We start from the raw sequence: 14,320 nt of genomic DNA on the forward strand, positions 1-14,320 counted from the left end.
CTTTTTTAAAAATATTTCCGACAAAAAAAATTTAAAATAATGATATTTTTTTTTAGTTTTTTTAAAAAATATTTCGAATTTTTTTTAATTTTTTCAACTTTTTTAAAAATATTTCCGACAAAAAAAATTAAAAATAATAATAATTTTTTAATTTTTTATTATTTTATCAAATTAAAAAATTTAATTAATTATTTGGATGTATTTGATTATTTTTTAAGTTTAAGGATTTATTTGTATATTTTAAAATAGAAAAAAGTATGTTTTAAACTCTTTTCCAAATGAAAAAAGTACAATTTAATGCTTTTGGATAGAGATGAAACATAAAAACCCAAAATTGGGTACAAATGGTGTTTTTACAAGGTCAGGGTATAAACGAAGAAAAAGTGAAAGGTGGGGCTTTAAGGAATTAAGCCAAAAATAAACTATATAGTTCTTTATTTTTGATTTTAATAAATTTCTTATGCTTTAATTTAATTTTAATATTTATTGATATTTTAATTTTTTAATTTTAAAATTTAAATAAATTAAAAAATTTAAATAAATATATTGAATCTATTAAGCCGTTAGATTTTATAAATTTGACAAATATGGGTAGAGAATTATATTTGTTGACGGAAATAAAAATAAAAAAATCATATCATTCAATTGTTAAACAGAAAAGATTTAAGTGTGAATTATAACATGTGTAAGATATCTCAAAGTAATTTGCTTTTTTCATCGTACATATCAAAAAAAATATAAGATTAATCGTCTCTGACTGGAGTTTGGGTGTTTGGCGAAGATATAAGTCTTCGAATATGAAAAAGGAGGCACATAAACAGATCGTGAAGCGAGTCATGGAGACTGTGTGTGGTTAAACTGTGTTTGTTTTAATTCCACATTAACAGATCCATGATCCATCGTGGAATAACCTTACATAAAGGTACATATATAATATTCAAATTGATTATCAATATGAGTCTTAGTATATTTTTATTATATTGTGGTATTATTAGGCATGAAAAAACTAGATGTCTTCAATATTTTTTAGATGCAAAATCGAAAACTATTTGCCTTGTTTGGGTGGTGATTCCCTTCGTGCAACATAATTTGGGATTAAGGATTATGAATTGAGTAATCCACAATTTGCTAATCATCAAACAAAATAATTGCCAATTGGAACAACAGTAGCTACAAGTCTTCAATACGATTTTCTCAAACACCCTAATTTGGGTTCTACATCTAATAGACAATTTGCTAGTATTGTTGAATTAAGTGGGAAGCGAGATCATTCCGATAATCAAAGTTCTCTATTAGTACCAACATAGGCTATATCCATGGTGTCTTTGGATCCGGTTAATAAGAATAAAATATTTGGAAAGTAATTAAATTGTAGCATCAATGGAATATCGTAATACAATTGTAACATGTTCTATTTTCTTAGTGTTATTTATTATGCTTGTTATCTTTTAATCAAAGTCGATGAGATTCGTATTCCAAGCAAAGATGCCTTGTTGTAAAACATGAAGTTAAGGCATCCAAGCCCATGCCATTTGCACCAAAACCATCACAAACGACGCCACTCTCAATTTCCCTTGCCGCTTATACAAATCCGTCAAATGATGCATGAAGTACCAAGCATAAGAGAACTTAATTCCCCGTTGCGCACAATATAAAAAGAAAAAGTCTTTCTTTGGTAACTTATTGTTCCTCTTATGTCTAGCATTGATCGAATACGTGATAATGCGATGGAAGAAAAAAAGAAAAAGAGACTTGATGCTTTTGACAGTTGCGGTCTTCGCATTGTACCCATTACAAGTACTATTTTCCAACCAAAAATCCTTAGCATTGAAGCCCGAAACTTTAGAGGAACTTGAAGGGCTGCTTTCCTCAAAGCTGAATGTATCACAAATTCGAGTTGTTGTGAGTTTAAAAATCTGACTATTCACTTTAAAGGTGATTCCAAAGAACCCCATAGCATCCCCTTCCTTCTGAATGATATGAAGGGTTGTCAAAAAGTCCGTCATATCTATCTTCTCGATTCTCCAAAATAAATTTTCTCCATTCCATAGTATCAATATAGGCTATCACTTGATCATTCAAAATCTTTGTTCAATTCCGCAAAATCCGGAACCGAGTTCCCCACAACTGGGCGATCCCTCAGTTTCTCACTTCGAAGGATAAGAGTTTCCACATTAACCGTGGGTAGATCATTCTGACCAAATGGAGCTCGAACATTTTCCCTTGAAGTAATGCCCTTTCTTACTCTTCTTATAGAGGCCATTATGTATGTATGCATGTATAAGAATGCAGATGAAGAGATTTTTGTGAAAAAGAGAGAGTTTGGGAGTAAAAGTGTAAATTTTTCTTAACAAATGATACAAAATAGTTAGGAAGAGTTGTGAGCAAAACTATACTTAAATGTGTATATATAGGACATTAAAACCTTAAAAGGGTCAAAAACGGCTAGTTTTTGAAAATAGGAAAACAACCAACGGTAAAAAACAACTATAACTTTTAAAAATAATGCATAGGTCGCGCCCACGAGTTTTGAAAATCATACCTGATAACAGTATAGATGGAACAACTGCAAAGGCCGGGAATAGTCCCAAAACCTCCCAAAGTCCAAACAATATATATAACCGAGTACAGTACATAAACGAGCATAATGCATAACCAAATACTATATACATAATGGGGTACAACGCATAACCAAACATAACACGTTAACCCAGTAAAGTCAACTAATAACAAAGTCCAACCGGGCAACCAAATACCGAGCATAGTCTAGCTCGGTACCGAGATAGTGCACGCTCAAACAAGAAACATTTCCTTACACCCCGTACTTCTAACAAAAGGCAACATGACACAATGTCGGCGTATCCCATTACATAAGAACATATCAGCTTTGTCCCCTACCAACCCATCCTACTTTAAGACCATATATAAAGACCCCAAAAATAGGCAAGTTGAGGTTAATACTCTTTTTTCCACCATATCATTCTTATTCTTTCACTCTCATTTCTTTCTATCACTTATACTTACTTTAGCTTTAGAGAAGCCCCCATAATCCTCTTTCGGCGCCCTTCTAACAGCTATTCTTTGTGCTTAGGTGAGCATTGCGGATCAGACTTACTATAGACCCACCCTGGTGATTTACAAGTTATCATTTGACGTCGTTTGTGAGAAGGAAAGTAAGAAAATTTCCCCTTTCTAACCTTAACTTTTCAAACAGTCGTGAGGGATAGAAAAAAGGAGACCCTAACATACGAGAGCTCGACATATCGCTCGTAAATACCACATGAACGACTAGTGAAGGACTCATAGCTCCTCTTCGAAGAATCTCGGGAGATAGCATGTCCTGCCCTTTGTCCTTAACCATTGAGGGAATCCACATGGCTTCTACATTGGGAGTCACAAACCCATACCCCTGGGGATGCCCTACTCGAGACCTTTCCCTCCAATATCGCAAAATATAGCCTAACATCGCAAAATATAGCCTCGTTCTTCACTCCTACGCCCCAGGTGGCCCAAAGCTTTTTACTCGGTCCCCAAGTGACCCCCACCAACCTTGTGTTCCCCACAAACACGACAGTCACTTCCACCATTGTTCCAACGACTAAGCATACCAATCCTACTACCTCACAAATACATGAATACATAGAGTACCACGCTCGACAATTAACCACTTTCCAATAAATGCTGCAAACTCAAACACGACCCCAGCTCCCACCATATCTCACGCAAACACTCTACCTCCACCCTACATCCCCACATTGCTGCCCTATCTCCCGAAGTTTCACCGAGGAACTAGACTCATATTCACAACTTCAATAAATTACACCATGCCCAAGAAAGACCAAACTGGGTACCCAAGCAAGAGAAACGAGAACCCAGCTATAGCCGAAATGATCCTCAAAGAAGGAGAAAAGAAAACACCCAAGAGAGTAGAAGTAAAGGAAAGCATGCACAACTCGGGGGTCGAATCAGGCAAGAGATGAGATCTAGCACAAGAAATAACAGAGCGAGTAAAGACGAAGATGGACAGAGTAAGAAGAAAAGAAGAAGTAAAGAAGAAGTAAAGAGAACAAGCTACCTTAAAATTGGCTCCCCACTATATCGGTTCTCATTAGAGAAGAACCATTTTCCCTAAACTATAAAATGCCGACACTAAATATGTATAATGGTAAAAGGGGACCCGATGACACACCTGAGCTGCTTTCAAGTCACCGGGATGGTACAAAGCTTGTTCGAGTCAGCAGTATGCAAAAAATTTCCAACAATGCTAAAAGGTCCAACACATATATGGTACCAAAGTTTGAAAGAAGGTTGATACACAATTTTGATGAGTTGGAAGAAGCTTTCAAAACTCATTTTGCGTCGAGCATACAGAGGAAAAATAAGTCCAGTAATCTGAAACTCTGTCATCATAATCCTGGCGAGAGCTTGAAGAGTTTCGTAACCCGGTTCAATGAAGAGGCCGTCCAATTCATACTTCCCTTCCGTATCCTCGGACTCAAAATACTCCTCGACAACTCTCTTCCTCTTTTTCTCCAGAGGAGAAGAATCAGTATTACTTGGCAAGGCCACACCCGCCTCAAGTGCAAGCACTAGAGGAGAAGCCAAAGTAAGCCCCTCCTCGGCAATCACGTCCTTATTAACAATCTCGGTTGATTTGGTAGCCTTTTTAACCCATTTAGACATGTCTTTATCCCAAGATTTAGGCTTTGAGAAGCCTCGGTAACGGGAATAACAGTCACCAGAATAAATAGGAGCGCATAATAACGTCACAGCAGTAGTACTTCCATTTTTAACGGGAATAGAGTCACTAGGAATATTGTCTTCTTGAGTCGAAGGGCGAGCTTTCTCACCGACTCTCAGTCGCTTGGCGGCGGTCAGCATAGTCATATCCAACAATGCATACAAAGAATCAACAACAAACATCAGGAAAAAAAAGCCGAGTTAAACGAACAAATAGGTAATAGAAAAAGAAAATATTATTAGACATGTAAACCGAGAACAACCTTTTACTTTGGGGTCAAATTTGGTCAATTTTATTATGGGCTTAAAGCATAAGTATCGTCGGGCCTATATGCTACTAGAAAATCCAAAGGCAGTTTATGGGCCTGGGCCTCTATAGAATTCCGCCTTAAAAACTTATACTCGGGCACTGAAGCAGACCAACGTTAGGGGAGGTCAACAAAAGCAGTAGAATGCCGAACACAGAACCATTCTTCCATAAACCGCCTAAGGGAAGTTGTTACTTTGTCTATAACTTTCATAGGTTATAACCTAAGAAGTTTAAAGGTGGGAAAATCAAGGGGCCCATGAAATGTCATGGTATATATACTCGCCTAAAAAGACACAGAAAAAGGAATATTTTTGTTATGGAAAAAGGCCCAAAGAGAGAAGAATTGTCTAATCCTATTTGGATGTAACTAACTAAGGGAAAGTCCGTAAAATTTCAGTAGAGCCATTAAGTCGGCTTGCAAGGGAATCGTAACACCCAAGTGAAAGTGTTATGTACATATAGTCAGGGTCTACGGGCTAATTTATGGAAACCACGGGCGGAGACAACTCTAGTATATACCCGGTAGGGAGGCCAGGTCGCTTAGTTAAGTAACTAAAATAGGAAATGTTTAACTCGGCAAAAGTGCTCTCCATCTGCACTCGACGTGTTTGAGCAGTTTCACTCTTACTTACCCTTGCTTTTCTAGGTCGAACAGAAAAAGTGGCTTCCGAGCCTACTACATCACCTACGTCACCAGCATCATTGCCCCCAGATTGTTCATTCTCACTTAGGTCCATTAAATCAGGTCGGTTCTGGAAATCTTCCTCACCAGACATTATTCCCGATGTATAAATATATAAAAAGGGGTAAAGGGGTACAAAATTACCAAAAAAGGATGACCCTATCTAAACTATATTTAAACTAACAAATCACCAAAAACACGAAGAACAAACAACAAAGATAAACAAAGACAAACAAGAAATAGATCAAAATCACAAAAGAAATAAGAAAAAGTGAACTTATTGGTGATCTTGAATCTAGAAACCCGAGTTCTCTCACAAAATAAATCAAAGAAAGTCTTAGAGCATAAACGTAAGAAGAAAGCGAAAAAGTTAAAAGTTAAAAGTTAAATGAAAAATGAATTTAAATAAAAACCGAGAAGGGTAACTCAAATGACACCTTCATTAAATGTGTTAGTGGAGAACAACCATCATTACTACATAGAAAGACGCAAACCAGGCACCACGTGTCAAAAGATTATCTAAAATATGCAACCACTAAAAACGAAATGACGCTCCACTAAAAAGAAATATCGCACCTTACACGTGCCTTAAAGAGAAACAACACAACAAAGGCAAGGCACCGAGATGACAACAAAATCGAGAAAACAACAAAACCAACTCAAAGTACAAGTGGGACATAAATGTCCTGTTTAAAAAGGGGGGGGGGACTTGCGTTAACAATATAGATGCAACAGCTGCAAAGGCCGGGGATAAGGCCCAAAACCTCCCAAAGCCCAAACAATATATATAACTGAATATAGTATTTAGCCGAGTATAGTACATGGCCGAGCATAATACATAACCAAATAGTATACATAACGGGGTAAAACGCATAACCAAACATAACACGTAAACCGAGTAAAATCAGCTAATAACCGAAGCCCAACCGGGCAACCAAATACTGAACATGGTCTAGCTCGATACCGAGATAACGCATGCTCAAACAAGAAACATTTCCTGACACCCCGTACTTCTAATAAGAGGCAACCTGACACAATGTCGGCATATATCACTGCAGGTATAAGGTACGAACATATCAGCTTTGTCCCCTACCAACCCATTCCATTTCAAGATAACATATAAAGACTCCAAAAATAAGTAAATTGAGGTTAATACTCTTTTTTCAGCATATCATTCTTATTCTTTTACTTCTCATTTCTTTCGATGACTTATACTTACTTGATCGTCGGAGCAGCGCCTTAAAATCCTCTTTTGGAGTCCTTCTAACGGCTGTTCTTTGTGTCTCAGGTGAGCATTGAGGATCGAACTTACCATAGACCCGCCCTGGTGATTTACAAGTTATCAATATCGTTGGTGTAACGATAGAAATGTCGCACCCGTGAAACTCCAGGTCGTGCCCGCGAACTAGTACATGTCCATACTATGTTTTAAAAATAAAAGTTCGCGAGGGCAACATGAGGGTCACGCCCGCGACATGTCTCAAAATAATTTTTGGACAAAAAATAATGGTTTTTAGCATATACCAAACCTTGATTTCAACATGTAAGAGATATTAATGATCACAAAAACAAATACATGCATAATTCATCAAATCGGATTAACAAACATATAGTTCCATAAATTTGTGTTATTTAATTTCTATTGCTATTTTTATTCACATGTAAGTCCTTCTCCTAATGGGGTTATTATGTTACATATTTTCTTTCATGCTTAATTTAATTAAGAAGTAATACTAATATTTTACATTTATTGGGGATGGATGATTGATTTGGATAATATATATATTTTACTATTTATTTTCAAAAGGTTCAACCTTATGTATGTAGAATAAGAATAAAATAGAAATGACAATTTTTAATAAAATTATATTGAAAATTGAGATTTAAGTTTAATTAATAGGACTGTAATAAATCAACTCTCCGTTGTAGATAATAGATTAACTTGGCAGGTAAAGCGGAGGAGGTCTCCACCGTCTAGAATGATTAAAATAAATTTTGATGCAGTTTTGAATATGAGTAACCGCATTGCATTTGTTGGTTTGTAATTGGATGATTTATGAAGTGGCTAAAAAGTTCTTATAATCTTCTTTTTATAAGTTATTTCAGCAAATTCTGTTATCTATGTCCGACACACATTATGTATTTCTATTTTTCGAAATTAATACAATTGCTAATTTGTAAAAAAAAACATATAGTCCAAACATTTTACACAATTAAAGAGATAATGTTATAAAAATTCATAAACTATACTTGTTTTCTTAATTTAATCACGAACTTTAAAACATCTCAATTGTATGCATGAAGTTTCCTTTTTTTTTTTTCAATTCCACACACAAGGTCATAATATGATGGTGTGGCTACCAAAAATAATGTCTAGTTTAGCAAAATCACACCAATGAATGAGTGCAACATCAGCATATGCATCAAATTGAGAAAAAAATGAAACTTCATGCATACAATTGAGACGTTTTATAGTTCGTGTTTAAATTGAGAAAATAAGCATAATTTATGAATTTATTTAACTTTATCTCACAATTAAACTTGTGAAACACATAATAATTAAGCTCAAAATTTTTCACACATACAAATAACAACATGTATATTAATCACAAAGAACTCCAATCAAGCATGCCAATCTTTCTACTGATAAAATTTATATATTCTTCATTTAAAGGTTTGGTAAAAATATCCGTAAGTTAGTTAGTTGTGTCAATGAATCCAACAACAACATCCTCGTTTTGCACATGATCACAAATGAAATGATGGCAAATATTTATGTGTTTACTCCTAAATTGTTGAATAAGATTCTTTGATATATATGTTTATTGCGCTTGTATTGTCGCATTTGATGGGAATGTTGACAAGTGCAAGACCAAAAACATTGAGTTGTTGCTTAATCCATATGACTTGAGGATAACAACAAGGTTGCTACATATTCGGCTTCCATGGTCGATAAAGTCACAGATATTTGCTCTTTACTACTCCAAGAGATCAATCTTTGCCCAAAAATGGCAAACACCTGAAGTACTTTTACAATCTAAAAGATAACCGGCAATAGCCGGCTTCAGAGGAAGCAAGTAACCTAAGGTCCATGTTTCTAGGATACCCGATTCCTAGGTTTAAAGTGCGACTCAAATATTTAAAAATACGTTTAATGACATGTAAATGAAATTTCTTAGGGCATTGCTTGGAAATGCGTACAAAGACATACGCTAAATATGGTATCGGTTCTACTAGTGGTAAGATAGAGGAGAGATCCGATCAAACTTTAATACATTGTAATATCCATGCATTTATCCAGTTTATCTTTATCCAATTTAATTGTGGTATTCGCTGGTGTATCTAATTAAAAAAATATTATTTTTAAAATTATTTTATAAATTTGGATACCGAGAAAAATTAGCTAAATATGGATAAAAATGTTGGAATTACTTTTTAAAATTAAAGATAGTTTTTAAATAATTTCAATATTTTAAATTCAATTAAATTTATAAATTTGGAGTCAAATACTCGAAAATTAATTTGAGCAATTTGAGATAACTCGAGCTAAACATATTCAAGGTACTTGAATCTTCCAATAGCATATTCTCGGCAGTCCACTGAGGTTATTCCAAACACAATCAAGCCTGCATTTTCTATTCCATTGATCACGTCTCCCACTAACTCTCACTGTTCTTGATTCTTCTCCGGCCATGGCACGGTGGTTGCCACCTCTTGCTCATCTGAACCTAATAACCATCTTGTCTTGTACCCTTTACTCTCTTCTCTTCAATTCAATCCCCACCGCTGGATTTCACCATGATCAGCAGCAGCACAGCACCGCCATTAGGCTCAAACCATGGCAGCTAGCAACTACGTTCAAGATTGCTCTGTTTGCTGACTTACACTTCGGAGAAGATGGTTGGACTGACTGGGGACCTCAACAAGACATTAATTCTATCAAAGTCATGTCCACTGTGCTTGATCATGAATCTCCAGGTAATTTCTTTAAGTCTCATGAAATTAATTAATTAATCTCATAGCTTTAAATGCCCTTTATTTGTTGATGATGCTAACAGAGTGAAATGACAGATTTTGTAGTGTATCTCGGAGATGTAGTTACAGCCAACAATATCCCAATTGCAAATGCTAGTTTGTACTGGGATGAAGCCACCTCTCCTACAAGAGCTAGAGGTATACCCTGGGCTAGTGTTTTCGGGAACCACGATGATGCGCGGTTTGATTGGCCGGTGGAGTGGTTTTCATCCCCTGGAATTCCTCCTGTTCATTGCCATGCTGCTACTAATTCGTCGCATTCAGGTGAACTTTAAGCACGAGATATGGAATTACTATGTCTACGAGTATCGGTTTGGTAGCTAAGTTCCTTTGACTTAAAAAGAAGAACACAAAAATACATTTTGAATAATTTAGACTATTAATGCTGCTGATTGATTTCCATGGGAGAGATCAGTATTAGCTTTAGTTACAAAATATTTTAATTTCTTTTCTAAAGGCAGAATCCTGCAGCTTCCGGGGCACGAATCGGATAGAGCTGATGAAAAATGAGATTAAGCATAATAACTTATCATTTTCGAGAAAAGGTCCTGAAGATTTATGGCCAAGTGTTTCCAACTACGCCATCCAAGTTGCATCCTCCAGTGATCCTAAAGAAAAAGTTATGATCATGTATTTCCTAGATTCTGGTGGTGGTTCTTATCCAGAAGTTATATCAAATGCCCAAGCAGAATGGTTCCGGCTCAAATCTCGAGAGATCAATCCCGATTCAAGGTATAAAAAAATGAATGATCATAACCTTTCCTTAAACTTTTGTTGATAGACATCATAAATTTAATGATATACCAAAGTAATATCAACTGAAGATCTGAAGTCTTAAATTTAATGATGTACCGAAGTAATCGTAAGGTTTTTTTTTCCTTCTTTCACAGGGTTCCTGAAATTGTCTTTTGGCATATACCAAGCAAAGCATATCAGAAAGTGGCTCCTTGGTTTTTCATATACAAGCCTTGCGTTGGCTCTATTAACTTGGAACGCGTCGCTGCTCAAGAAGAGGAATTTGGTATCATGGACATTCTTGTTAAAAGACCTTCTGTCAAGGTGAGGTCTTATACTCGTTCTCTTGGAGTTAACTATCAATTGTAAGCTGGTTCCTGCATGTGTATGCACTCACTCATCAACATGCATAATTTATAAACACATAGTGTTCAATTAAGTTCCCCATAAAACGACATAATATGATTTTAATTTATTAGCTCTGGAGAATTTATTGGCTTAGCTAGTCCTAGTTATATATTTAGCAGTTGGCTTGACTAAATGCTGATATTGCGGGTCTAATGAACTTGGCAAAGATGGGAGCTGCTATCCTCGGCAAATGTTGTTTATACTGAATTTCAAGACTCGTATCATTTAATTGACAATTTATGCAAGCATGACGATTGAAAATTCAATAAGACTAATTTTCTTCCAGTAATCCATTAGATATAATGTCCATTTGAAATCCCTTCAGTGAAATTTTCCATTGCTTCTCTTATCTTTTACTGTTTTTCATAAAAACGTGATCCCTAAACTGCACTTTTCAACATATTTGAGTATTTTTCATACATGATAATGCAATCGAGACTATTTTTACTTCCAGTCATCCAAAAGATTAGTGTAGATTGCTTGCGACTTCCGTTGATTTTTCTACGGCCATCTTTTGTGCATGGAACCTCGACATATTCGAACAACTTCCAAGTCTAAACTATATATTTAGAATTACCTCCAATCAGATAATGTTTGATTGCATGGGGTCATCTTTTCTATACTTATTTACCTCAAAATTGAATTAGTGCCTAGATTATATATTGGGCTCTATTTTGGCTTACACCTCTTAAGTCGGTTTCATGAGTGACAGTCAACATCAGCAGTCGAAACACCGCACATGCACAAGTTTGAAATTTATTCAGATGATCAATAAATTTGGATGCTTAGATTTCTGAAACTATTTTTTAAAAAAAGTAAATAGAAGTCAATATTTGTATTAAGATAGTTTTGAGGAAGGTGATTCTAAAATCTTCCTAGTAGGGACCAGATGATGCATATGCCATTTGTGGCAGTGGCGTAGCCAGGAAATATTATTAGGGAGGGAGCGAACCATAAGTGTGAATATTGTAATCAGCAATTTTTTAATACCAACCAGGACGGAACTCTGAATTGTAAATTCTTTTGTAAAGAAATTCGAGTCTCTTATCAATTCCAACCAGGGTGAATGAATGCACGGGCCGCCTGTGTAGAGGTGGCCATGGTTCATAACCCGGCGGTTCCGAATGAATGCACGGGCCGCCTCTGTGAGTGGCTCCGCCGCTGATTTCTGGTTAATATTATTGAAAGATGAAACTCAAATAAAGCTAGTAAGTTTGTGTTTTTTTTTTCTTCTTTTAACTCTATGGCAATGACAAATGGGTCCTACGCAATGCAGGCAGTTTTTGTAGGACATAACCATGGATTAGACTGGTGCTGCCCTTATAGTAAGCTGTGGCTGTGCTTTGCTAGGCATACTGGATATGGTGGCTATGGAAATTGGGACAGAGGAGCTAGAATTGTGGAGATGACTGAGCAACCATTTTCTATCAAGTCATGGATAAGGATGGAAGATGGTAATGTACACAGTGAAGTTCTCTTGAGTTCTTGACATGTTTTTCTTTAATAATTGAACTCTAAAGTGCAAATAGCTCAATTAGTCGAAAAAGAAGTCGAGTCAATTGGCGGTCTTGACATGTACATACGGGGCCGTTCAGCTTCGGTTTATGTGGGTTATAAGCTTTGGATGAGAAGGTATTTATAGTTCAAAATATCACGTCTATTAAATGGTTGATGAGCATTCTGAATGTTTCCAAGTCAGCTGACAGAAAGAACTAGATAAAGAACTAGCATGAGATCCACTCATATGTGGTGCAATCAAGCCGAGTCAATTTGTCCGTTGCCCTATTTGAGTTGAGTTTAAATTTAAGCTACTCGATTCAACCGGCGAGTCGAATTCAAACATAAAATACGATAGGTTTGCGAGTTTAGTCAAATAATTGTTTAGAAAAGTTTATACAAATAATCGATTTGAGTCAATTCGAACTTGATTCTCAATTATTTATTAGGCTTAGATTTGAGTTCCTAAAATAAAAGTCGACCGAGTTCGAGTAGAGTCTATGTTTTGAATTTTACAGTTATGCCGAACTCAAATTTAATAGTATTTTTGATTCTCAAATGTGCATAGCAATAGAAGGGTTAAATTACTTAACTAAACTGTAAGATAAATTGATAGTATATGGTTTGTGCAACCAAAAATTAAATTTAAGTTCCATCAGCTAAACTGGTTAGCTAATTAATATGGTTTCCTGTTCAAAATTTAGAATATCAATCTTTTGAAATTTCTTTTTACAAATCAACACCAAGCCAACAACTAAGTTGAGATTGTCAATTTAGAATTTATGAGGAGACTAATCAGTCCATCATTCATAAAGTCATGTTTGATATGCTTTTTCAAGTTTATTTAATTATCATAACCATTTTCTTTTCTTTTTTAGAATTTGATTTCTAATTTATGCATTGAATTTTCATAAAATATTAATACAATCAACAAAAAAAAATGTCCCTCAAACTAGGTAAGAAAACAAAAGAGTTCAAATTTATAATTTTGGATTAAAAAACCCACAACTTGTGAATTTCAAGTCAGTTTACATAACAATCATAATTTAATGTTAGCTCTGATGGCCAAAGGTGTAAAGTGAACTAAAATTGACAAATTGTGGATACTTATACCCAAAATTACAAACTTAATCTCTTTTGATGTTTTGTACTAAATTAGAAGGCTGAATGAATCTTTATTATTATAAGAATAAGAAGAAATTACACCATTTATCAAAAAAAAAAATGAAAATAATTATAAAATACATGTTGACTTTTTTCATTTACAAAAATCATAATTGATTTAAAAATATTATAAAAAAAATAAAAAAATAATAACAAACATCCGGTGTATATTATTAGTATAATGTTAAAAATTAAAAGTATACTTACATTATACAAATATTATACTAAAATTATACACATTAGAACATACTGAAAATTTATTAATATTAAATAAAAAATTTAACCAAAATTACATCAAATCGTATACTAAAAATTCAACTAATAATATACCAAAATTATACTAACAATATAACAAGAGTATACACATCAAAATATACTAAAATTTTATTAATATTAGATGAAAATTACACCAACATTACGCCACATCGTATACTAAAAATTAAACTAACAATATACAAAATTATACCAACAATATGCAAATTTTCTAATTTATTACCAACTATAGTGAAAATACATATAAAAAAATGTACATGTTATCAACTAGAAAATATATAAAAAAAAGGGTGAATTCCATAAAAAATCATGACCTTTACACGAAATTTCAATTTAATCACGACTTCTAAAAATTGTCATATAAAACCATGAACTTTTATTTTTTTTAAATCTATCACCAAATTAATTTTCGGTGTATTTTTGCTGATGTGGAAACCAGAATCCGGCTGATTTGAAAAAAATGAAAGTTTAAAATA

At 34.5% G+C, this 14,320-nt stretch overlaps 1 protein-coding gene across 1 annotated transcript; it reads left to right on the forward strand.

Moving 5' to 3' along the window:
- Positions 1-9,263: 9,263 nt before the first annotated feature.
- LOC126679549 (probable inactive purple acid phosphatase 16) lies at positions 9,264-12,588 on the forward strand. The gene is made up of 5 exons (XM_050374596.2): positions 9,264-9,710; positions 9,804-10,031; positions 10,229-10,499; positions 10,658-10,826; positions 12,187-12,588. Exons 1-5 carry the CDS (start codon positions 9,425-9,427, stop codon positions 12,397-12,399), a joined length of 1,167 nt encoding a protein of 388 aa, XP_050230553.1. The 5' UTR covers positions 9,264-9,424; the 3' UTR covers positions 12,400-12,588.
- The last annotated feature ends 1,732 nt before the right edge of the window (positions 12,589-14,320 follow it).

This window comes from Mercurialis annua, linkage group LG4 (genome assembly GCF_937616625.2).
Source record: "Mercurialis annua linkage group LG4, ddMerAnnu1.2, whole genome shotgun sequence".
Classification (NCBI taxonomy): domain Eukaryota; kingdom Viridiplantae; phylum Streptophyta; class Magnoliopsida; order Malpighiales; family Euphorbiaceae; genus Mercurialis; species Mercurialis annua.